Source organism: Plecotus auritus (assembly GCF_963455305.1).
Source record: "Plecotus auritus genome assembly, chromosome: 5".
Classification (NCBI taxonomy): domain Eukaryota; kingdom Metazoa; phylum Chordata; class Mammalia; order Chiroptera; family Vespertilionidae; genus Plecotus; species Plecotus auritus.
This window is the reverse complement of record NC_137776.1, coordinates 158,758,013-158,782,681: the sequence shown is the minus strand read 5'-3', so window position 1 is coordinate 158,782,681 and position 24,669 is coordinate 158,758,013. Positions and strand designations below refer to the sequence as shown.

At 48.4% G+C, this 24,669-nt stretch overlaps 1 protein-coding gene across 1 annotated transcript; it reads left to right on the top strand.

Annotated features, from left to right (window-relative positions):
* Window positions 1-1,850: 1,850 nt before the first annotated feature.
* TRIM14 (tripartite motif containing 14) lies at window positions 1,851-24,537 on the top strand. The gene is made up of 6 exons (XM_080668980.1): window positions 1,851-2,093; window positions 5,700-5,795; window positions 13,662-13,895; window positions 16,856-17,018; window positions 19,214-19,306; window positions 21,213-24,537. The coding sequence occupies exons 1-6, from the start codon at window positions 1,878-1,880 to the stop codon at window positions 21,746-21,748; spliced, it is 1,338 nt and encodes a 445-aa protein (XP_080525106.1). The 5' UTR covers window positions 1,851-1,877; the 3' UTR covers window positions 21,749-24,537.
* The last annotated feature ends 132 nt before the right edge of the window (window positions 24,538-24,669 follow it).

Below are 24,669 nucleotides of genomic sequence, written 5' to 3'. Positions count from 1 at the left end.
TGCCTCCCTCCACTCTCTCTAAAAATCAATGGGGAAAATATTCTTGGTTGAGGATTAACCAAAAAAAAAAAAAAAAAAAGCCAAGGGCCTTATGGATGAGAGCTGCCCACCCCCCCAGCTTGATTGAGGTATGATTGATAAAAACTGTACATACTTAGGTTGTGTGTGTTTTCTTTTAAGTTTCACAATGTGATGGTTTAATATATGCACACACTGTGGCATGATCATCACAATCAACTACTTTATTTTTTTAGATTCCACATATACACTGAGTGGCCAGATTATTATCTCTGAACACATAATAATCTGGCCACTCAGTGTGTGTGTGTGTGTGTGTGTGTGTGTGTGTATATATATATATATATATATATATATATATATATATATATATATGAGGCCCGGTGCATGAATTCGTGCATGGGTGGGGTCCAGCCAGCCTGGCCAGGGGGAGGGGACATGGGTGGTTGGCCGGCCTGCTTGCTGGTCAAACTCCTGGTTGAGGGGACAATTTGCATATTAGCCTTTTATTATATAGGATATACACTGAGTGGCCAGATTATTATGCATTCAGAGATCATAATAATCCGGCCACTCAGTGTAAATGATACCATCTAGGTCTTTCTCTGTCTGGCTTACTTCACTTGTTATAATGACTTCCAGGCTCATCCATGGTGTAAGTGGCAGGACTTCTGTTCTTAGGTCTGAGTAACATTTCACTGTATATGCTTATGCCACATCTTCTTTATCCATTCATCCCATTGAGAGACACTTCCGTTGTCTCTATATCTTGGCTATTGTGAATACTGCTGTAATGAACACGGGAGTGCAGCTATCTCTTCAACATACTGACGAAAGTGGGATTGCTGGGTCATATGGTAGTTCTATTTTTAATTTTTGGAGGAACCTCCGCACTGTTTTCCATAATGGCTGTACCCATTTACTAGTACATTCCATTGAGGCTGAGACTTTAACCTGGGGGCAACTGGCGTTTCCAGGGTGTTTCTTAAAACTGTGGGAATGGTTCTTTCTCCTGGGGAAATGGCGAGAGGGCATCAAGGGAAAGTGGAAAGTGTAGGTAAACGCACACCACTCCGGAAGGCCACAGCTAGCTTGGTGCCATCACAGGGCTAGACTAGCCTCACCAAAGGGTGGGGGAGCCCACCTCCTTCCAGTTAGCCCAATAGGAGTGTGAAAACAAAGGGAACCCTCATTTAAAATGGAGTCAGGAGGCCAGAAGGGGGAGCCCTCAGGCACTACCACTCTAAGTCAATCCAGACCCCAACGGGAAGAATGGTCAATGCAAGTGGATACTTCCTTACTACTCCCCGCCGAGGAAGATTTCCTTCTCGCCCAGCAACTCAGCCAATAAGAAACCGTCAGCGCCCTGAACTCCCACTTTCCTCTAATGGGCTTTCCTTCAGAGCGACCCCTCCCAATGTCCTCCTGGTCGGACTTGCCTATGGTTTTTGCAATAGCTTGCTTGTCCCGAATTGCAATTCCTCTGCTATTCCCCACTAAATCCATTTTGCTGGGGGGGGGGGGGGGGGGAATGGTTGTTGTATTTTTAAGGTATGCAGGAGCGGACCCCCATTTCTGCTGCGGCCACCACCCCTAGGCCAGGCACAAAGCCGCTAGACCAGGCCTGAGCCTTCAGCGCCGGCTAAAGACCGTGGGGGCAGGTGGGGCGGGCGAGCACCCTGCGGGTCAGGAGGGTGAAGATGCAGCCACTGTCCCCCCCACCCCGCCCCCGGCCGTGGCCCGCTGCCATCTTCCATCCCAGCGCTGGGCCGGCCAGAGCCGGGGCCCCGCCCCGCCGTCCGGTTTCGATTCCCCACCAGCGCTCCTCCTGCACCGGCGACGCCGAACAGTGGGAGTGAATGGCGGGCGCGGGGACCCAACGCCGAACACCTGGGGGCCCGGGCCCCGCCGAGTCGGAGGACACGTGCGGCTGGCGCTGCCCAGAGCACGGCGACCGCGTGGCCGAGCTCTTCTGTCGCCGCTGCCGGCACTGCGTGTGCGCGCTCTGCCCGCTGCTGGGCGCGCACCGCGGCCACCCGGTGGGCCTGGCTCGGGAAGAGGCGGCGCACGTGCAGGTGGGGACGCTGGGGCGCGCGGGGGCGGGGGGCGCGGGGCCAGCCCGGGGTCCAATCGCCAGTTTCCGTTAGGACCCGGAAACCCCAAGGCAGCCTGGCGGCCATCCAGGCGGCCGACCTAGGTATTGTTCATAATGAGAACGAATGCCCAAGTCAGGGCAGAGGCGAGCCGAGGCCACCAGCTAACCTGCAGGCAGAACAGGTGGGTTTGAGAGTGAGAACGCGGGAGCCTTGGCTGTTTCCCATATGCCCTTGACCTCGTCCACCATGGCGCATCCACCACACTGCTCTGGGGCCAGAAGAAAATCTGCCTTTTAACTAGATTAAAATCCCTTTCTATTGGAAAACAGCCTTGCAGCCTGGGACGCTACACAAATATCTCTGATTTTGTCTCCTGGAGCTCACAGAGAGGGGCCTGGACTGCCTGCCTGCGCTAGGAGCATCCTCTACCTACCCTACCCCGCCCTTCCCTTTCCACACCCACTCCAGTTCCACAAGCATAACTGGTGGGAGCTAGGACGGCCATTTTATCGATAAGAAAAGGAAAGCTTTGGAGGCAGAGGCGGATCTTGAACCCAGGACTCCATGCAGTGGACTGCCCCCACGGGGTCCATTCTCACCTGGGAGGCCTCGCCCTTGTTTAATCCTAATAGTGGCCGGGGCTCTGAACTCTTGTTCCAGCCTTGTGGCCCACTTGTTCTGTGGCTCTGGTCAAATCCCTCCACTTCTCCGGGTTAGGCAGGCCCACCCATCTCTAGCAAATGTTGATTCTTTCACTAACACCTCCAGGAAGTCTTCCAGCCCCACAACGAAGGCCCTCTTTCCCTTGTGTGGCATGACTTAACACTATCACATTGTTAACAACCTTGGAGCTCCAAGGTGAGAATGGACCCTCACCTTAGAGCATAGACAGGGCGGAGATTAAGGGTATTAAAAGTCAATGGCCTCAACCTGGGGCCATGTGGGGGAGGCAACAGCATCTGCCTACACTTTCCTTTTCTTGATTTGTTCCACAAATAACAATTTAGTACCTGCTTTTCCAGGCTGGGAAACAAGTAAGACGGAATTTGTCCCTGCCCTCTAAAGTTTTAAGTCATGGTTGGAGGGAAATAGAGAGCCAGGGTAGGGGAAATGTAGACTGCTTTGGGAAGAGAAGCAAAGAAGGCTTCTGGAGCTCCAAGGTGAGAATGGGCCCTGTGAGGGCCAGTCCAGCCGGTGGGGCCCTGGGTTCAAGGCCTGCCTGTGCCCCTAAGGTCCTCCTTTTCTTATATAAAACTAGTGGCCCGGTGCACAAAATTCATGCACATTAAAAGGGAATTAATTTGAAGAAATATTTTAATATTGCTATTTGCCCTTTCTCTATAAGTGTCAGAGATGAAAAAAATTAGTAAAATGTATATAAAATTTCCCTCCTGTCAGAGCCTGGGGTGCACCGAGGGACCTAGAGTCAAGTCCCCGCCCACCACCGCATGCACTTTGAAAACGCAGGAGACCCAGACCCTGCCGGCCCACCCCCATTGAGTAAGACCCAGACCTGGCCGGCCCCACCCCTGTCAAGCCCCTTCGGGCGGGGGGCACAGCCTCAGGTCCCCTGGCCGGGTGCGGGGGCGGGGGGGTGTAGCCTGAGGTCCCCCATCAAGCCCTGCAGGGTGAGGGGCTCAGCCTGAGGTCTGCCATCAAGCCCAGCTCCCCCCCCCCACCTCCCCTCACCCCCACAGCATCACATCAGCGCTGAACGGGGACGCACGCAGGCAGTGTCAGGTCCTTAGCCAGAGATGCAGGCAGGCAGCTTCACCTCAGCGCTGGGCAGGGACACACCCAGGCAGCATGACATTAGCACTGGAAGCGGAAGTCCCCGCCCCTGTCCCCGTCCCTCCCACAGACTGGTCGTGACTGGGACACCATAACGGACAAATTAGCATATTACCTCTTTATATGTATAGATTATATATATAGATGGCTGTGATAATAATAGCTCCTCAAAGAGCTGTTTTCCAGTTGCTAAGGGTGCTGTCCAGAGATATGGCTGTGGGTCTCATAGGTAATCTACCCGCCTACCTATGGATTCTCATTTTGTATCCACACACCAGCTCAACTAACCTATTTATCTGTCATCCATCCCTTCATTCATTCATTCATTCATCAAACATCCATTCAGCACATACCTTGTACCATGAGTCAAGGAATAGATCAATTCTTCCGTGACCTGGAAGAGTTCCCTGGCTGGTGGGGGGAGAACAGTGACAATACAGTGTGGTAAGTATTGTAACTGGGATGTCCAGTGGTCAGTGGGAGCCAGACAGAAGACAATGTGAACCAGGGACAAGAAGCCCATGAAGATTTTCTGGAGGAGGTGCCATTGGCACTGGCCTTAAAGGATGAGTAGGGTTTCACCAAGTACTAAGATAGGAGAAATACCCTGTGACTGAAGGGCACAGGCATCAGGAGGCCAAGTTATCCTTGGATGATGGACAGGAGCTGGACTTGAAGGCTGAGAAACCACAGAGGGATAAGGGTGTGCTCCTGGAACTTGGGTTACTATTGTGTCCCCATTCCCACACCCCACCTAGAATCGAACTGTGCACATAGTAGCAAGTGCTTGTTGGATGTTAAAATAAGACAAGCTTCATCTATCAAACACTTACTGTCTGCCAAGCACTACACTACACACGTAATTGAGCACTTATTCTCCACAGCAGCCCTATGAGGTCATCCCCATATTTACAGCTGAGGAAACCAAGGTTTAGAGGAATGAGGTCACTTGCCCAGGTCACACTGGACTCAGACCAGAAGGTCTCATCTGCCTCTGGGGCTTGTGCTCATAACTTATTGGGTGGTTCCAGTTGAAGTGGGCAGCCCCTAGTAATTCTGTTTGATTCGGCAAACACTTCTAGGTCACCCTCTGGTCTCTATGGGGGAGCCAGGAATGGAGCAGGCCTGCCCTCGGGAAGCTCCCGGTTGGCCCAGCAGTGGAGCATAAGGCCAGCTGAAAGAAGGCTGGGATGGGGAGGGGGTGGGGTAAAGTCCCACTGGTGGAGAAAGGGTCACAGAGCAGGCCTTTGGAAAAGTGGCTACTGCAAAAAGCAGAGGTAGGGAAGGGAGCCATTTCAGGTGGGAGGGAGAGGGGAGCATGAACCCCACGGATCTCTCACACATGCAGATCTTCTGAACCTCAGTCCAGGCCAGAGGGCCACAGACCCCTCCGGAATGCACGTTCCACAAGGGCAGCTCCCAGAACGAGGCCCAGCATGTAATAGGTGCTCAGTTAATAATCATTCTGTAAGTGAATTCTCTTTCCCTGTCCCCACGCTGCTGGTGCCTCAAGGTCCTATTTGAGAAACTGGAAAATCCGGTCACAAGCAGGTTTGTCCTAGAAAGAGGGGGAAGAGCATCATGGTTTGAAGAATCCCTGAGGACCAGAGTGACCCTCATTACAGCTCATCCTCTAACTTGCTACTTGACTTTAGGCAAGTCATCTCACCTTCCCGAGTCTCAGGTACCTCTGCTGAAACACAAGGCAGGGGTGAGAGGATATGACCCCTGCAGAGCCTTGTTATCTTGAAAGTGACAGTATTAAGACTTTTTCCCTAATTCCTTCGCTTACAGAAACTCACCCAACAATATTTAAGGCAGCTGGCAACCAAGAAGCAGCAGCAAGTTGGCAACAGAAACCAGATAGAAGATGCTGCTGAGAAGCTCAAGGCAAGTGGACATTTTTCCTTCTTCTAGTTGAGATGTCCACGTTTCTCCTCGGACACAAGATGCAGCCAATATGCTGCCAAGGAAACATTAAAACCAACCTCAAAGGAGGAGATCAGGTCTGGTGGGACCGTGGGCTTCTATAATTTAGGGCAGCGATTTTCAACTGGTGTGCCCCAGGAATTTTTAAAACAAGCAATACCTGACTATTCAGTCAAAGGCATGGACCTCTTTTCCCTTAGATTATCAAATGAAAAGCTGACAACAGCCAACACAACAATAGCCATCCGGTGTGAATGAATGAAAATTATACCTAATTCTTTTTTTTTTTTTTTCAGATCGGCAGAAAAGTATATTTTTTGTTGGACCACAGCATTTTAGTAATTAGTTTATGTGTGCCATCAGTTGAAAGTCACTGATTTAGGGGACCCTTTTTAAGCAAAAGAACACAGTATTAGGTGTAAGACCATGACGGGGTCTTGCTAGGGAGGGGCCTGAGGCTACTGTTCCATTAGCTTAGTGGTGAGTCTGCCTCTGCCCCACACCCCAGCCTTGCCCCATAATACCTCACAGAATGGGGGAGTAGCCTTTCTCTCCCCATCGCCAAAGCCATTCTCCTGAAGGGACTAGCCCTCCATCCCCCAGGCACCTTAAACAAAGCAAAAAACACACAGACAGCTCTTTGAGTTTCACTGCCACGGTGAAAGGGAAAGTGAGGTGTAAATATATTCCACAAATATTTACTTTCTTTAGGCGTTCTCCTTTCCTAATGCTGTTTATTCAAATGGATTCTTTTGTGTTTTAAGTGGGAAGTCGGGGCTGATGGTACCATGAGCTGCCATTTTGACTGTGAAAAAGTTGTTCTGTCTCCAGGGCCTTTTTTGTGAACTCGGCCAGCTTCAGCGCCCCCTCCTGGGAGTGAGGGCTGGGGTGGGGTACCCTCGCAGGGCCTGCTCCCTGAGAACTTGATGAGCCTCTGACTGACTGGCTATGACTGTGGCAGTAGCCCACAGCAGAGGTTCACTGTCTGCAATCTCTGAGCAGATACGGCGTGGGGCGCCCAAGACAAGATTAGGACCCACATGGAGAGTCTCAGAGAGCAGGGTTCTGCTTAATCGAAGGTGTGGAAATGCTGAGGCCAAACCAGGCCACGGAATTGGCTCCCTGTTTGCCCAACATCCGTTATCTGAAAGATGACTGACTACAGGACTCAGTTTGCTGAGGAAAGTTGTGGTTTATGCCCATGGCCCTGGCTTACTTGTGAATAGTGTCCCTCACATCTTCAAGAGGAGGACTCCAATCTCAGGCGGATAAATCCGTTCAAAAGGATCTGGAAGCAAAGTTGGCGCACCTGGTGGGATGGGGGCGGTGCTTTGGGCTGTTTAGCTAGACCAGGATGGGGGCACAGGCCCACTGTCTGCAAGTCTCCGAGCAGATACAGCGTGGGGCCCCCAAGACGAGAGTGAGGATCCATGTGGACAGTCTAAGGGGGCAGGTTTCAGCTTAATCCAAGGAATGGTTTTCTTTCTTTTAACCTTCTCCCCAATTTTCAAACCTTTATTTTGAAATAATTATAGATTCACAGGAAGTTGCCAAGACTGTAAGTTTTGTGTGCCTTTCACCTAGTTTGCCCCAAGGGTTATATCTTACCTATTGTACAATTTCAAAACCAGGAAATTGACAGTGTGTGTATATATGTCCTATGTCAACTTATCACCTGTGTAGATTTGAGTAACTGCTGCTGTAACCAAAATACAGAACCGGCCGAAACCGGTTTGGCTCAGTGGTAGAGCGTCGGCCTGCGGACTGAAAGGTCCCAGGTTCGATTCCGGTCAAGGGCATGTACCTTGGTTGCGGGCATGTCCCCAGTAGGGGGTGTGCAGGAGGCAGCTGATCGATGTTTCTCTCTCATCGATGTTTCTAACTCTCTATCCCTCTCCCTTCCTCTCTGTAAAAAATCAATAAAATATATTTTAAAAAAAAAACACACAAAAAACAAAATACAGAACCGTTCCATCACTACCAAGATCTACCTCCTGCAACACATGTATAGTCACCCCCACCCAGCCCCCAGCAATCCCTAACTCCTAGCAGTCACTAATTATTCTCTATCTCTATAATTACAGCATTTGAGGATTCGTGACCATGGTATATCTCTTCATTTATTTAGGTCTTTGTTTTCTTTCATCAGTATTTGGTAGTTTTCAGCATACAATCCTAAACATGTGTTATTGGACTTACACCTAAGTGACTCTCAGAAAAGTTAGTGATGGGCATTTTAAAGCTTAGAGGTATTTGTATAAAGAGTTAGATGTAGAAAAGTAGGAGGCTGTGCCCCCCTAGGCCTCCATCCCCACGGGGAGCTGTCAGAGCTGAGCAATGGACATGCTCATGAGAAGGACATGGGTTGCCTGCCCACTCTCCTCCCTATGTTACCAGGCCGTCTCCTGTGGGCATTTATATTTCAGTTGCTGGTCAACAGATTTTTTAAAAATATATTTTATTGAATTTTACAGAGAGGAAGGGAGAGGGATAGAGAATTAGAAACATTGATGAGAGAGAAACATTGATCAGCTGCCTCCTGCACACCTCCTCCTGGGGATGTGCCCGCAACCAAGGTACATGCCCTTGACCGGAATCGAACCTGAGACCCTTCAGTCCGCAGGTTGATGCTCTATCCACTGAGCCAAACCAGTTAGGGCTCAACAGCAGATTTTTAAAAAATATATACTTTATTGAATTTTTACAGAGAGGAAGGGAGAGGGATAGAGAGTTAGAAACATCGATGAGAGAGAAACATCGATCAGCTGCCTCCTGCACTCCCCCTACTGGGGATGTGCCCACAACCAAGGTACATGCCCTTCACTGGAATCAAACCTGGGACCCTTCAGTCTGGAGGCCGATGCTCTATCTACTGAGCCAAACCAGTTAGGGCTCAACAGCAGATTTTTAAAAAAATTCAGCTATAATTCTGCCACTCCAGGCCAACCACCAGTTCACATTTTGAGACATTTTTTTTTTCTGTAAACGAATACACTTTGGTATAGTGTCCAGGATGGAGGGAGGCACGGTGGCTCGTTTCCCTGTGTGACGTGGAGTCTGTGTCGTCCCCTGGCCTTCAGTAGGCATTATTTCCACGGTGCCCATGTGCCTGGGTGTGAGCAGCCCCTGTAGAGCACTGCAGCATGGGCGTCTGAGGCAGGCTCTGAGTTTCAGCGGTTCCAGACCCGTTGTCATGTGAGTTTTTTCATTTTGAGGTTCCGCAGATCCAGACTCCAAGCCTGTTATTGGGTTTATTCATTTGTTTTGCTAGTGACTCTCTTTCCCCCCAAGACCTTGGATGGATGACAAGATTCCTTGCTGCTTCCCCAGGCCAGTGGGTCACATTTTTCTGGTGCCTGGTTCATGGATGGAACAGCTCTCTGTGACTCTGGCTTGATGCAGGAGGCCCCCCTCCCTTTCCCCCTGGAATAGGGCCAAGGGCCCTGCGCACCCCCTGACTGAGCAGGCCCCAGTGTGGTGTGTCACACACACCTGTACGCCTATCCCTCCCGGGGCTCACTCAGCTCCTCTTCTGCCCACGGCTCTGACATCAAATTCCCTCTGTTTTGGGCATCTGAGGATTTCCTTTTTTTGTTGTCTGATTGTGGGGGGTTTTGTTTGTTTGTTTGTTTTCGAGGGGCAGGGGAGTTAACTCATTAAGCCGTTTTCCTAATGTTGAACATTTAGGTCAGTTCCAGCTTTTCACTAAGTAAAATAGCATTGCAGTGAACATTTCTGGCACCTTGACTTACTTCCTCTGGGACACATGTCCAGAAGTGATGCCTCTAGTTCAACAGGCACAACATTTGTGAGGATTCCTGTGCGTTCTGCCCAGTTGTAGCCCGCGGTCTGTGGCAGCGGGATCTGGGGCAAGTGGGCTGCTCCGTACTCATTTACATGGGGCAATAGCAAGGCAAAGGCCATTTGCCTGAAAATTAACCCATAAAACAGTTTTGTAAATAAGTTAAAATCAATAAAGATCATACAATGTCCAAAGTCTGCTGGTTCAGCCAATGAGTAGGCCGAAGCAACCACCCCCTTTCATAAACAATCAAGGAGGACTTGGTCATTAATCCCCAACCCACACCTATGAAATGATTTTCTCTGACATCCTTGTTATTAGGCTGTTTGTCCCCATCATGGCTCCTCCGGGGGGCTCATACGTGCAGGTGTAGGGAAATTCAACACTTGCCTGCTACCCTGACTTTTTATTCAAACTGGAATAAGATGACAGTATGCAGTGGTTGTGTGTTTTTTCTGAATCTCCCGAATATTCCACAAGGAGCTGTTGATACTTTTATAAATGAAGAAAAAGCATATGTATTTACGTTTGGTTAATGTCTGTTGAATCCAGATCTAGGCAGGGATTTAGAATGTGCATACAGTGTCAGGCTGAAAGGCCTTGGAGATGGGGCCCCCCAAGGCAGAGGAAATAACTTGTCGTTGGTTACATAGGAAGGTAGAAGTGGACCTGGGGCCATGGCTGTGTTTATCAAAGTCCACCCGGGAAGACAGAAGCCACTTTGAGGGTTTCACCCAGAGGAGATGTGAATGCAGGGAATGGTGATAAGCACGGAAGGGGCAGAGAAGCCAACCAGAGCGTGGTGAGGCAATTGGCCCCAGCAGGAAGCACCTTCACCCTGGGCTGCAGGGCCAAAGGGAGGGGGTGGTATTAGCAGAGTCCAGAGTCCAGGGCCACCTAGGCAGGAGCCGGAACCAGAGGGGCCGTCTGGTGGGAGCGGGAGGGTGGAGGGGACACAGGGAGGCAGGATACCCTGGCTGTTCCCCTCACCCTCTGACCTCCCTCTAGTTCAGGGGTAGGCAAACTTTTAGACTCGAGGGCCACAATGGGTTCTTAAACTGGACCGGAGGGCCGGAACAAAAGCATGGATGGAGTGTTTGTGTGAACTAATATAAATTCAAAGTAAAGGAGCAGAGGGGAGAGCAAGAGAACCGGATAGAACAGCCGGATCCGGCCCATGGCCGTAGTTTGCCCAAGGCTGCTCTAGTTCCTCCTTCCATTGACCAAACCAAACCCAGCCTGAAGGGGGCTCCTGGCCTGCAGGAGTCAGCCCTGCTGCCTCCTGAGCAGAGTGGAGGGGGAGAGGAGGGCCAGGAAACAGAACCTAGACGGGCTCCCTGGGGAGTGTGTAAACATCCTCCAGTCCTGGCTTTGTACTTTCCCCTGTGACCCACCAGAGCTGTAAGGACTGGACCACGGCATGGGGTAGAGGACAGCGGGTGACATGAACCAGCCTTTGCCAGATTGAGACTAGGAAGCTAAGGGCTCGGCCAGGCCTTGCTGTTGTCCCTGCCGATGCCATTGGTCTCCACTATCCTGCTGGGCGTGGCCATTCCTCTGCCCCTTCCTGCCGGCCGCTGCCATATATCTGCGTGCACGGATGTCATAGCTAATGTGGCCTGGGCAGGGCTGGCCAGCACACTTTCTTCCCTGGTGGGACTCCCCTGAGAGGCAGTCATAACAGCATGGTCCAAAGCCATACTGTTTTCAGCAAAACATTCTTTCCATTCCATGTGTAAAATCCTCCACCTCCCAGTCCAGGGCTTTGTCGCTGCTCAAGTTCTTTCTCCCCCACAGTCCTTAGATCTCCTCAGCTAGACTGTCAGGCCCTGGCCCAGCCCCAGCCCCAGCCCCAGCCCCATCCAGCTGCATCCAGACCTCAGTTCAGTTCAATCTGGGATCCAGTTTCACTTTGAACCAATGCAGCCTAAACCAGACCGCACTTCCTGTTTCATTGCCTGAATTCTACCTCTCCCTCTTTTTAAAAATTTTAATCATATTGCATGATCAGCCTCATATGCTTGCACCTGAAGTTTTCTTGGGGATATTTTTAGTTATAACAATGTGTATTGCCATTAAGATTATTTTTTTGGGGGAAATAAAGATTATTTTGTAGCCCTGGCCGGTGTTTCTCAGTGGTTAGAGCATTCCCTGCACACCGAAGGGTCTCAGATTCGATTCCTGGTCAAGGGCATACGCCTGGGTTGCAGGTTTGATCCCTGTCCCCGGTCAGGGCATGTGTGGGAGACCCTTTGGTGTGCGGGCTGACAGTTGAACCATTGAGCAACACTGGCCAGGGCAGGGCTCGTTTTTAAAAAGTACCTAACCATAGTATCATCATCACACGAATGAAAATTAACAATAGTTCCTTAATGTCATCAAATATCCGGTCAGTGGTCACATTTCCAGTTGTCTTATAAGTGTCACAGTTTATTTGTTTGAATTAGGAGTGAAATAAAGTTTCGGAATGCACTTGCTTGATGTATTTCTTAAGTTGATGGCTCACACGTTCCTCTCTCTATGCTGAATCTTTTATTTAGATCTAGAGGCTTGATCTGATTCAGGTTCGCACTTGTTGGCAAGACTACTTCATAGGTAGAGTTCTGTCTGAATTTGTTTTTATATATAGGATAAGAATCTAACTTAAATTTCTTGTCGAATACATGGTTAATTGCATATTGTACCAATACCATTTATTGAATAGTTCACTCTTTCCTTTCAATAATTTGAAATGCCACCATTATTGTGTGTGTGTGTGTATATATATATATATACTATATATATATACATATATATATACACACACACATATATATACATATATATATATATAACTTTTTTATAACTTTATAACTCTTTATTCTGTGTTCCTGACCATTTTGTCTATGCCTAAGCTGTATGGTTTTAAATCCTGTAGCATTACAGTCTGTTTGATATTTAATAAGGCAACTCATCCTTCATTGATGTTTTTAAAGTAATTTTTTACTTTTCTTGTGCTTATTCTCCCCCACTGGGGATTGAGCCCACAAGCCAGGCATGTGCCCTGACCAGATATCAAACCAGCAACTCTTTGGTACACAGGATGATGCTCAACCAACTGAACCACACCGGCCAGGGCTCCCCCATGATAATTTAATATTTGTTTAATCTGCTTGTTAAGACTTATTTGGAATGTGCCCAATTTATAAACTAAGTTGGAGATAAATAGCATCTTTTTTTTTTAAATATATTTTATTGATATTTTTTTACAGAGAGGAAGGGAGAGGGATAGAGAGTTAGAAACATCGATGAGAGAGAAACATCGATCAGCTGCCTCCTGCACACCCCCTACTGGGGATGTGCCTGCAACCCAGGTACATGCCCTTGACCGGAATCGAACCTGGGACCTTTCAGTCCGCAGGCCGACGCTCTATCCACTGAGCCGAACCGGTTTCGGCAAATAGCATCTTTTTAAAAAATATTTTTTAAATTGATTTCAGAGAGGAAGGGAGAGGGAGAGAAATAGAAACGTCAATGATGAGAGATAATCATTGATCCACTGCCTCCTGCACGCCCCCTTCGGGAATCAAGCCTGCAACCTGGGCATGGCCCTGACCAGGAATCAAACTGTGACCTCCTGGTTCATAGGTTGTCATTCAACCACTAAGTCACTGTGGCTGGGCCAAATAGCACCTTAAAAGTAATGAATCTTCCACAACCAAGGATATGTTTTTTTCTTCCACGCATTCAGATTATTTTATGTCTTTCAGTACAATTTTATACTTTTCTTTATCTAGGTCTTTACAGCTTTTTTCGGTTTTATTTCTAGATACATTGCTATATCATCCATTATTTTAAAAGGACCTTTATTTCTCCATGCATGTTCCGATTGGTTATGGCGGGTCCTTAGGAAAGCTTGAGTTTTTGTAAGTTGATCTTGTCCCTGACTGGACCTTGCTTTTACATGTTGTAATAGTTTTTTCATGTTGATTATCCTGGGTTTTCTAGTTGGCACTCACATCATCTGCAACTGGTTTTCTTTTTAGGCTCATGCAGAGTCAAGTAAAATCTGGCTGACAGGGAAATTCACTGAACTCAGATTGCTACTTGATGAAGAGGAAGTCCTGGCCAAGAAATTAATCGATAAGAATACCCAGCTTACCCTCCAGGCATACAGGGAGCAAATCAAGTCTTGTGAGGACCAAATTGACGTCTTGAACAGTCTCTCCGACAGGGTCTGCAGTATCAGCCAGGAGTCCGACCCTGTCCAGCTGTTGCAGGTAATGCTGGGTTTCTGCCTCACAGCTGCCACCTGCCAGCCGCCACCCACATTTCATCGTGGTTACTATGGCATTGAGCACAATATTTACACACTGAGTTAATACACAGAGAATTGCCTTGTTAGCAAGTAGACTTTCTTGCCCCTACACAAGTGGTCAGGAAATAGACATAGTTAGGTACATAATGTATATCTTGGACTAATGAAATTATATTTACAGCCACCATCATGGACCTTAGCTTTAATATTTACTAGAACTCTGCAAAGTGGATATTCTCACCCCACTTTACAAATGGGAAACTAGGGCTCAGGGAGGTGAAGTGACTCATTTGAGGTCACCCAGCTGCTAGGTGGCAGAGCTGGGATCGGAACCCAGGTTTCTCTGACTCTAAAGCTGCAAAGGATCATTGCCCAGGCCTCTCCCTATATAGTCTTCATTGAGACACCCCTTCGGGAGAGGCAAGGTTCTGTCAGCTACTGAGCATCCTCAAGAGCTGGGTCATGCCAAAACCGGTTTGGCTCAGTGGATAGAGCGTCGGCCTGCGGATTGAAAGGTCCCGGGTTCGATTCCGGTCAAGGGCATGTACCTTGGTTGCGGGCACATCCTCAGTGGGAGGTGTGCAGGAGGCAGCTGATCGATGTTTCTCTCTCATCGATGTTTCTAGCTCTCTATCCCTCTGCCTTCCTCTCTGTGAAATATCAATAAAATATATTAAAAAAAAAAAAGAGCTGGGTCGCAGTTTGCTCAAGGGGGAGAGAAGAATGGTACTCCTTGGCCACTGCGCTCTCCTGCAGGTTATTACCTTAACCAAGAGAGAGCATCTAAGAAACAGCCTCTACGATGTTCATGCTACACTTAGTGAAAGCATGTGTTGAGGGTGGTGTTCCTGTCTTTGAGGAACCAGTACTCCTGGGCAGTCACCTGTGCATTTGGATTGCTTCCCACTCAAGTACCTCTTCCTGTTCCCTCCTTTGCTATGGCTTCTGGGAAGCTCAGAGCTAAATACGTTTCAAGTAGCTGGGCTGTGACTTCATGGCATATATTTTGTGCCTCACCTCACTCTGTTTTCCAGTTTACGTTCTTACCCTGGTTTCCTCTTTGCTTCACTTGTCCCACCGCAAAGGGAAATCTTGCAGCATTAGATAACTTTTGAAAGATGCTTTAAAGACTTCTGGGACGAGGCAGGGTATAAAGGTGGCACCGAGCCTAACCACAGATTTGCATGGGTTCTGACTGTAAAATAACACAAATAAATTCGTCAGTGCAAAACCAGTCAAGCCAGGCCCTGGTGGATATTTCCACTCTTGTGTCTTTATGTGGCCTTGGTCAACTCAGCCTGTGTCTCATTGTTAGTTAACAAAAAAAGATAAAAATAAACCTACATAGACACAGACAACAGCATGGTGATTACCAGAAGGGAAGGGAGCTGGGGGGAGGGAGAAAAGGGTAAAAGGGGGATAAATGGTGATGGAAGGAGACTTGACTTGAGGTGGTGAACACACAATACAATATACAGTTGATGTATTGTAGAACTGTATATCTGAAACCTATAAGTTTTATTAACCAATCTCGCCCCAATAAATTCAAAATAAAAAATAAGCCTAACAAAAAATTCTGGGTGAGGTGCTGTCCTATGCACAATGGTTACTGTACTTTGATGCACGGGGGGTACATTTGTTTGTTTCTTTTAAAATAATGGCCCTAACCAGTTTGGCTCAGTGGCTAGAGTGTTGGCCTGCAGACTGAAAGGTTCCAGGTTCGATTCCGGTCAAGGGCATGTACCTTGGTTGCGGGCACATCCCCAGTAGGAGGTATGCAGGAGGCAGCTGATCAATGTTTCTAACTCTCTATCCCTCTCCCTTCCTCTATGTAAAAAATCAATAAAATAGGTATTTAAAAAAATAAAAATAAAATAAAATAATGGTACCCCTGCCCAGCTGGCATGGCTTGGTGGTTGAGCATCAACCTATGAACTAGGAGGTCACGGTTCGATTCCCGGTCAGGGCACATGCCGGGTTATAGGCTTGAGCCCCAGTGTGGGGCATGCAAGAGGCAGCTGATAATGATTCTCTCTCATCATTGATGTTTCTATCTCTATATCTCGCTCCCTCTCCCTTCCTCTCTGAAATCAATAAAAATATATTTTAAAAAAATAAATAAAAATAAAAGAATGGTACCCCTTAGGGATAGCTAATTCAAAGGGCTGCTCCATGGAGAAGAATGTTATTATTCCTCCATCACAGAGTTTCAAGGCTTTGTCATCTTTTTTTTATTTAATTCTCTGGTGCCAAAGCTACTGATTTTCACCATTCATCATTCCTTCCACTTGCTCATTCATTTATTCATCCAATATTCAGTGAGCAACCTGTTCTGCCCAGGCCCCAGCTCATGGGTGGAGAGACATGCTCAGAAACAGGTATTTACAACACAGCTCAAGTGAGCTAGCAAAAGTGTGACCGAGAAATGTCCTGTTCTGTATAGGGGATCAGGGAAGACTTCTAGGAGGAGGTGATAGTGGAGCAGCGTGTGGGAGGACGAGGAGGAGCTCACTAGGCATATATAGAAGGATGAAGCAGAGGCAGAAAGGAACCATGTGCATGTGGGAGCCTGGCGGGCTAGAGAGCCACCTGTGTCCAGCCTGGCTGGAGGTGAGCAGAGCTACAGGTGCAGGGGAGCTGGGGGATGCAGCTGGATCGGGAGGCCAGGGTTTGTTGCAGGGCCTTACATACCTGGCCATGGAATTTAGACTTTGTCCTGTAAAGAGATGGGGACCAGGGGAGTGTTTTGAACTGAGGAATGACAGTTGGCTGTGTGGGGCCTGCTGTGCGGTCATTCCTGGGGGCATGGCCCTGGCTGACCGATGGTGCCAGGGCAAGGTGAGGTTAGGACCTGCACTTGGTGGCCAGGGTTTGTTCCTGGTGCAGCTCTGGAGCCAACCTGACCCCCCTGTGTCCCTGCAGGAGTTCACGGCCACTGAGCGGGAGCTGAAGCAGCAGATGAGCTTGGGGGACCTGTGCCACCCCGTGCCCCAATCCTTCGCTCCCATCAAGACCTTCTTCAAGGGCCTCGTGGAAGCCATGCAGAGCATGATACAGACGCCACTAGAGGTTCGCTTGAAGGACAGTAAGTCACCATGTGACCGACTGTGTCCCTTACTCCCTTAGTGCCCTTTAACCCAGAGACAACAGGGAAGACTGCCACCAAGAATCATGTCTCCCACACAGAGGCCTTTCGCTGGGTGGTCAAGGACTCCTGGCTTGCACCCAACCTACGCTTCTGACTTCACTTCCTCCCCCTCCTGAGATGTGCTCTGCCCCTTAAAGCCACACTGCTCTGCTCCTGCCATCAGTCATTCCTGGAATTCCGCCACACCTCCACTTTGCCTGCTCTAGGGTCCCAGCCGGAAGGACCAACTCCTCCTCTTCCTCCGCCTGCTCACGTCCCACCGTCCCTTCAGGGCCAGCACAGCTGTGCTGTGCTCACCGGGAAGCTCACCACGTCACCTTGGGCCCCTCGTGCCACTGGACTCTACCCCTCTGTCCTTCCTCTGCAGATCCCACCCCATCTCCTGCCTGGGGTCTTTTTTTTTTTTTTTGCCTGGGGGTGTTTTTCATACATGGATCCTGGATGGCAAGAACCATTTTGGGTCCAGCTCTGAGGTTCCTGCAGGGCCTGAAACAAAGCAGGTGCTCAGAAATATCCATTCATTCATTCATCTCTGCTATTATGATTCATTGAGAGCATTTATGGAGCCCCTATTCCATGCCAAGCACAGCTCTTGCCTTTGTGGTTCTCAGTCTTTTGAGGGGAAGACAGAGAACAAATGAATATGTCAGCAATAAGGGCTCCGAAGAAAAATAAAGCAGGTTAAGTGGAATCAAGAGTGAGCAGGAGGAGGAGGAGGTTTTTATCTGGGGAAGTGGGAAAGGCCTGTCTGAGAAGGGGACATGCAAGCTGAGCCGAAGGAAGCCTCTGTAAGCTCTGCAGAGCTGCAGGGCTGGGGGGCATAGGGGTCACAGCGTGACTCTGGAGCCAGACTTACCGGGCTCCTCTCCCAGGTCCACCCCTTCCCAGCCCTGTCATCTTGGGTAAAAAGCACCTAACTTTTCTATGCCTCTGTTTTCACATCCGTAACACAGAGATGGTAATACAGTTCCCCCCTCACAGAGTCGTCGTAAGGAGAAGGGGTAAGAGGAAGTAAGGATTAAATGAGATCTTATAAGAAAAGTGCTTCGAGTGGCATAAGCACTATATACGTGTTAGCTGTCATTGTTGCTGTTTTTAGTCTGGGAGAATCATTTTCTAGGCAGAAGGAACAGCATGTGGCAAGGGCCCAAAGTGAGGGAAGAACTTGAGATCTGGGCACAGAGAGGAAGCCATAGTGACTGGGCACAGACGGGGGCCATAGTGACTGGGCACAGTGGTGGAAGCTGAGGTGGAAAAACTTGGAAGCTACCTTGTCAGATGGGGCTGGCAGGGCAGTGTTAGCTCTGAAGATCAGGAGAAGAGGAGAAGGAAAGAGGGGTGAGAAGAAGCAAGGCAGAAATGGTACAAGCATGCACTGAACACCTCTGGGAACTGGAGAGAGGTGAGGCCGGGCCCTGGCTGCAGCACAGGCCTACTTCCTGAGGGAGCTCAGATGAAGGAAAGAGCGATTCTGATGGGAAATCCGGAAGCCTTGCTGGAGGAGCTGGGACTTGAGTTGGGCCTTAATCACTAAGCTTTTGACAGTGGGAGAGCCAGGAAAGGCATCGCAAACTGAGACAAGGAAACACAACGGGGGACACTGATGCCTGCAGTGGGACCGAGCCATGGATTTTCCTGAGCCGGTTTGTCAAAGCAGATTTTTTAAAATCCTCACCCAAGGATATGTTTATTGATTTTTTTTTTCCCCAGCGCGAGTTGGGGAGAGAGAGAAACATTGAGGTGAGGACTCACCTTTAATTTCTTATTTTCCATCTTTATCCTGGAATTTGCATTTCTGTTCTGAGGTTGCCCCATCATTGACTTGTTTAGTTTCTAGCTGATTCTCAGGATGATTCTGGAGCCTGCCGTCTCCTCCCCATGTTCAGGGCTCGCTCACATTGACCTGCCTTTGCTGAATTTGTTCAAGACCCTGGAAAGTGCATTTCTCCTCAGATCTGAGTGTTGTCCTGGAGTTTTCCTGTGACTGCGAATTTGTATTTCCCACCTAAGTATGCATGATCTGGGGGGAGAGAGCTTATGTGAATCTCCAGTTTTATAATATTTTTGGTATGTTTTATAATTTGTGCTGCTTGCATAAGCACCAGGCACTCATTTCTTACAATTCGTTGCAGACATGAACTGCCAGCTCTCCAGCTTCTCTAGCACCAAGCTGGACTCCCTGCTGAAAATCAGTCCCTCACCAGAGCGATCGCTCTTCTTGAAATGTAAGACCCCCAGGGTGGAGAGGGTGGGGCGCATTGGTGGGAAGGTGGGTCACAGAAATGGAGTTCCACCCTTTTTCCCTAAGAGACCCAACTTGTGTTTTTTTTTTAACCATTATTATTATTTTTTATAAATGTAGAAATAATATGTTTATTGTAGAAAAATTAGAAAACAAAGGAAAGCAAAAAAATTTTTAAATCACCTATAAATCATTGGAGAGCTTTGGAAATTCTTCTGCTCATATCCACTGTAGTAGATATGTAGCAGTAGACCAGTGGTTCTCAACCTTTCTAATGCCGCGACCCTTTAATACAGTTCCTCATGTTGTGGTGACCCCCAACCATAAAAATTATTTTCGTTGCTACTTCATAACTGTAGTTTTGCTACTGTTATGAATCGTAATGTAAATATCTGTGTTTTCCGATGGTCTTAGGCGACCCTGCTAGCAGTTCTCAACCTGTGGGTCGTGACCCACAGGTTGAGAACCGCTGCTGTAGAGCCTAAGACCATCGGAAAACACAGATATTTACATTACGATTCATAACAGTAGCAAAACTACAGTTATGAAGTAGCAACGAAAATAATTTTTATGGTTGGGGGTCACCACAACATGAGGAACTGTATTAAAGGGTCGCGGCATTAGAAAGGTTGAGAACCACTGCAGTAGACTATTACTATTATTTGCCCTTTTTGTTTTCTTTGGCAAATGTCTATATATTGAATGTAGTTTTTTTAAAACATGGTATCATACTATACATACTGTTTTGTAATCCGTTTTCATTTACTGATACATTGTGAACATCTTTGTTCCCTTAAAAAATTACACAGCCCTGGCTGGTGTGGCTCAGTTGGTTAGAACATCCCCTGCACTCAAGTGTTGTCGGGTTTGATTCCAGGTCAGGGCACATACCTAGGTTGTGGGTTTGATCCTGGTTGGGGCGCATAAGGGAGGCAACTCATTGTTATCTCTATCACACATCGATGTTTCTCTTTCTCTCCCTTCCTCTCTAAAATCAATGGAAAATATCCTCAGGTAAGGATTAAAACCTCACTATGGAAAACTCCAAAACAGTACTGAGAAAATTATTTGGCAGAATCTACTGAGGCTAAATATCCACATATTCTATGATCTAGACTTAAAAATAAACACACAAAACTTTGTCTATGTAACAAGAACTATTATTAGGAGTTTATTCACTACCACCTTTCTGGAGGACAATTTGGCAATATTTACCAAAGTCATCTCCGTTGACCCAGCAATTCCTCTGTTAGGAATATGTCCTAAAGAAATAATAAAATACATAAAGATGTAATCATATTAGTGTTTTCAAAAGCCTTCTGAAAAGCCTAAATATTTTAAAGGGAGTGGGTTTAAATATAATGCACCCATACATAAAAATCTTAGGTTTGCCATTAAAATACTCTTTAAAAGAATATTATTTGATGTGGTAAAATGTTCCTAAATACATCAGTAAATTTTTAAAAAGATGTCCAAGAGCATGGATGGTATGATACCAATGTTAAGGAAAGCTATAAAGCAGCAAGTAAAAATATTGGAAGGATATACTCTCAATTCTTAACAGTGATGGGATTATTTTAGTTAAATTTTTAGAAATTGGCAACAAATTACATGGTTCAAAATTCAAATGGTATAACGGGTGTACAGTAAAATATGCTCTCCTTCCCATGTTCCCCAGTCACCTCCCCAGAGGCAATTAGGGTTAAAAGGGTGGCTTTCCATTTCTCCAGGGGCGATTCCGGGTTTTCCCATTTTTTTCTGTTGTGAGCACTTGTGGGTCCGCGGGCGCGAACCCGGTTGGTTTCGCGGGGGCGGGGCGGGGCGGGGCGGGGCGGGGCGCAGCGCTGGCCCCACCCACCAGGCGTGCGTGCTGTCCCCGCCCTCCGCAGACGCGCGCACGCCCACGCTGGACCCGGACACGATGCACGCGCGCCTGCGTCTCTCGGCCGACCGCCGGATGGTGCGCCTAGTCCTGCTCGGCCGCCTGGGGCCCACGCCCGCGCTGCGCTTCGACACGCTGTGGCAGGTGCTGGGCAGCGACTGCTTTGCTGCCGGCCGCCACTACTGGGAAGTGGACGTGCAGGAGGCGGGCTGCGGCTGGTGGGTGGGCGCGGCCTACGCCTCCCTGCGGCGCCGGGGAGACTCCGCTGCCGCGCGCCTGGGCTGCAACCGTCAGTCCTGGTGCCTCAAACGCTACGACCTGGAGTACTGGGCCTTCCACGACAGCCAGCGCTGCCGTCTGTGGCCCCGCGACGACCCCGACCGGCTGGGCGTCTTCCTAGATTACGAGGCCGGCGTCCTCGCCTTCTACGACGTGTCGGACGGCATGAGCCACCTCCACACCTTCCGCGCCGCGTTCCAGGAGCCGCTCTACCCAGCCCTGCGGCTCTGGGAAGGGGCCATCAGCATCCCCCGGCTGCCCTAGGGGCTCAGATTGGAGTGACCGCCCTTAGACTTTCCGGGTCTCTGGTCACACCCGACCCAGACGTGAGTTGTCCACTGCCTGGTCTCTTAAGCACACCGTCGTCTCCCCCACCGGTCACGCCTTGCACTTGAACAGGCCCTCTCCTAGGCTGGATTCAGACGTGCCTTAAACACAGGTCCCCTGGCTGCTGCTCTCAGCAGACCTCCCCACCACTTACCCTACACTGCTTTTAGTCCGGGTTCCTGAAAGGACACACTCACAGGTGAGCCCTAGGCATCCTGACCAATCACGATACACTAGCCTCAGACCTCCTCCCTCATACAGAAGCCAGAACTGCCTGGCACATAGTAGATGCACAATAAATGCGCGAATGCAGGAGAGTCACCCAGCCCTGACTCGATCTAACCTTGGCTCTGTCTCCTCGGCATTCTACGTCACTCAGCTTGTCCATGTTTCCTCCCTTCAGAGCAGCATCAAGAGCCTCTTAGCGCCTGGCCTGAACCCTCTCCAGTCCACCTATAACCACAGTGATCTGCCTAAAACCATACTTAACCTCTCGGAACTATGAAAAGGTTCCAAGGACTCCAGGGTGGGGGAAAGCACTTCACCTCACCTTAGCATTCAAGGTTTTTGTAGGCTGCCCCTAAGCTACTTCTCAGCTAGCTTCTGCAGCTCTTTTCAGATACCCTCCAGCAGAACTGTCACATAGTGGGCCTCTGCGCCTATGCCTCCTGCCCCCATGCACATTTATATAGTAAAGCCCTTCTTCTTTGCCTGTCTCGGTCTTCCCAAGGCTTAACTGCCCCCAAGGAAGTCTCCCCAAGCCACTAGAATCTTAGTATCAGGGCCACAAACCTGGGAGCTATCTTTCTAACTAGATTGGAAGCTTTCTAAGGGCAGCTGTGTCCTGGAAAAATCAGTAAGTCCCTGCCCTCCCAGGCAGCGAATAGCCAGCAGGTGGCTATCATTGAGTCACAGAGCAGCTGGGCTGGGAGAGCCTGACAGATAACTCAGCCTGACCTCATTGTACATTTCGGAGACTAGGGTCCTTACCTGAAAGAAAGTTTCTTAAAGTCATCCCTGGTGATTAAGGGCTGGGCCACACTCCAGCCCCGAGGCAAGTGTCTGATTTGCCCTTTGGCCCAGGCCTTTAGGCCCAGCCTTTAACGTGGGAGATTTAACTGCTTATTCATTCCTGTGCCTGAAGGGAAGAATCAGCAGGTGGCAGTTACTAAGCAACCACTGGCAGTTTTCCCACTGTCTTAGAATCAAAAGGAGAGCAGCAAGAGTGGAGTTGGGCAGCCCAGACACCCTATGCTTCTCAGATCCAGGTGTTGCCAAGGAAACCCATAGAGCCCCACTTTCCAGAAAGAAGTGACATAAATAGAGAAGGCCAAACCAGCAGGACCTCAGGAAGGCCAGCTCCTCTAACAGGGAGGGAAAGACCCCCTTCCTGGGCCTGGGCCTCAGTTCTAAAGGTTCAGCATCCTGATTTGTCAAGTTCCCTAGACAGTTTTCAAGTTATATTGTATTAAATTTATCTTGTTAAGTGCTTGACAGGACAGTGGTAGGGTGAGGAAAACACAAAGCTGAATCTCCCTCTTGGTTTAAACAGGCTAAGTGCATTAATTAGTTTGAACCATAAAAAACAGAATTTCCAATAGTTTTTGACCTAAAAATGGCACTTTCATATGGGGCAATGTAATACAATTAGAATACAAGACAGAAGGAACCTCAAAAGTGCCTTTAGTTCTAACCAAATAATTTAAAACTCTAGCTTGAATAGATGTCTAAGCACTATGCTCCAGGAATCCTGAGAAAAGGGAATTTTACTGGGGATGGCCCCAAACTGAATTCAGACAGAGGGCATTCCCGACAGAGCAAGAGGGGTACACTTGACTCTACATCTCTGTTCATCCCTACAAATAGACTGGTTCCCCGACCCACAGCCAACCGGGGCTGAGTAACAAGGGCCCTTGCTCTTTGTTGGGCACTGTTCTAATGCTTTACAGCTATGAACTCATTTGATCCTCACATCATCCCTAGGAGTTAGAAAGTTATCCCAATTGAGACACACAGGTCACACAGCTAATGGTGGAGCTGGGGTCTGTGCTTATGTCCACAAGGCTACACTGTTAGGGCAAATGTAGCCAGTCTCTGGTCAGCACCTGCTCACCCTCTCAGTGGGCCTGTAATGCTATACTCTTTTGCCTGTTTACTCTGGGACTTGAATCTAGCTTTGGATTATCTCCCTTGGGCTCTTGAGATGAGGTCTTATACCCAGAGGGGGGATTTGAAAGTAGCAGAGACTATAAAGGTTGAAAAATGGCTTTTATCAAATGCCTACTTTGTGCCAAGGCCTGCACCATTTGGAAAACTGCAGTTTTGGTCCACAATCAACTCTAACCTCAGGCTCGTCATTTTTTACTTCTCCGAGCATCCTCTGTAAAATGGGTGTAAAGATCCTGTCTACCAGTGCTGTGAGTTTTAAATGAGCCAAGGATAGGAACTAGCCTTAAAAACTTTACAGAGCTGTGCCATGCCAGGATTCCCAGCAGAATTCCTGTTGTGCTTAGCATTGAGACAACTGCTACTCCAAACTGCCATCTGACAGTAGCAGGAGGTTCCTTGCATATTCACAGGAGAGAACTGAGCTTCCTTGGGGTCCATGCCTGCAAGGATATTGATCACTCTTTCAGATTTGAATTTGTAGAAATTTCTTAATTGATACAGCAAATTGTTTGCAGATATGTGTAAATGACAGCAATTTTCTAATATATATGTTCACATAAAATGTAATATTTGTCTCTTTTTAAATTGATTTTTCAACAGAAGAAGGGAGAAGAAAGAAACATCGATCGGTCGGCTAGGGATTAAACCTGAATCTGGGTATGTGCCCTCACTGGGAATTGAACCTGCCA

Coding starts and splice junctions, on each gene's coding strand:
- TRIM14 (XM_080668980.1), top strand. CDS start 1,878: ATGGCGGGCGCGGGGACCCAACGCCGAACACCTGGGGGCCCGGGCCCC. Junction 5,796..13,661: donor ATGCTGCTGAGAAGCTCAAG/GCAAGTGGACAT, acceptor TTTTCTTTTTAG/GCTCATGCAGAGTCAAGTAA. Junction 13,896..16,855: donor ACCCTGTCCAGCTGTTGCAG/GTAATGCTGGGT, acceptor GTGTCCCTGCAG/GAGTTCACGGCCACTGAGCG.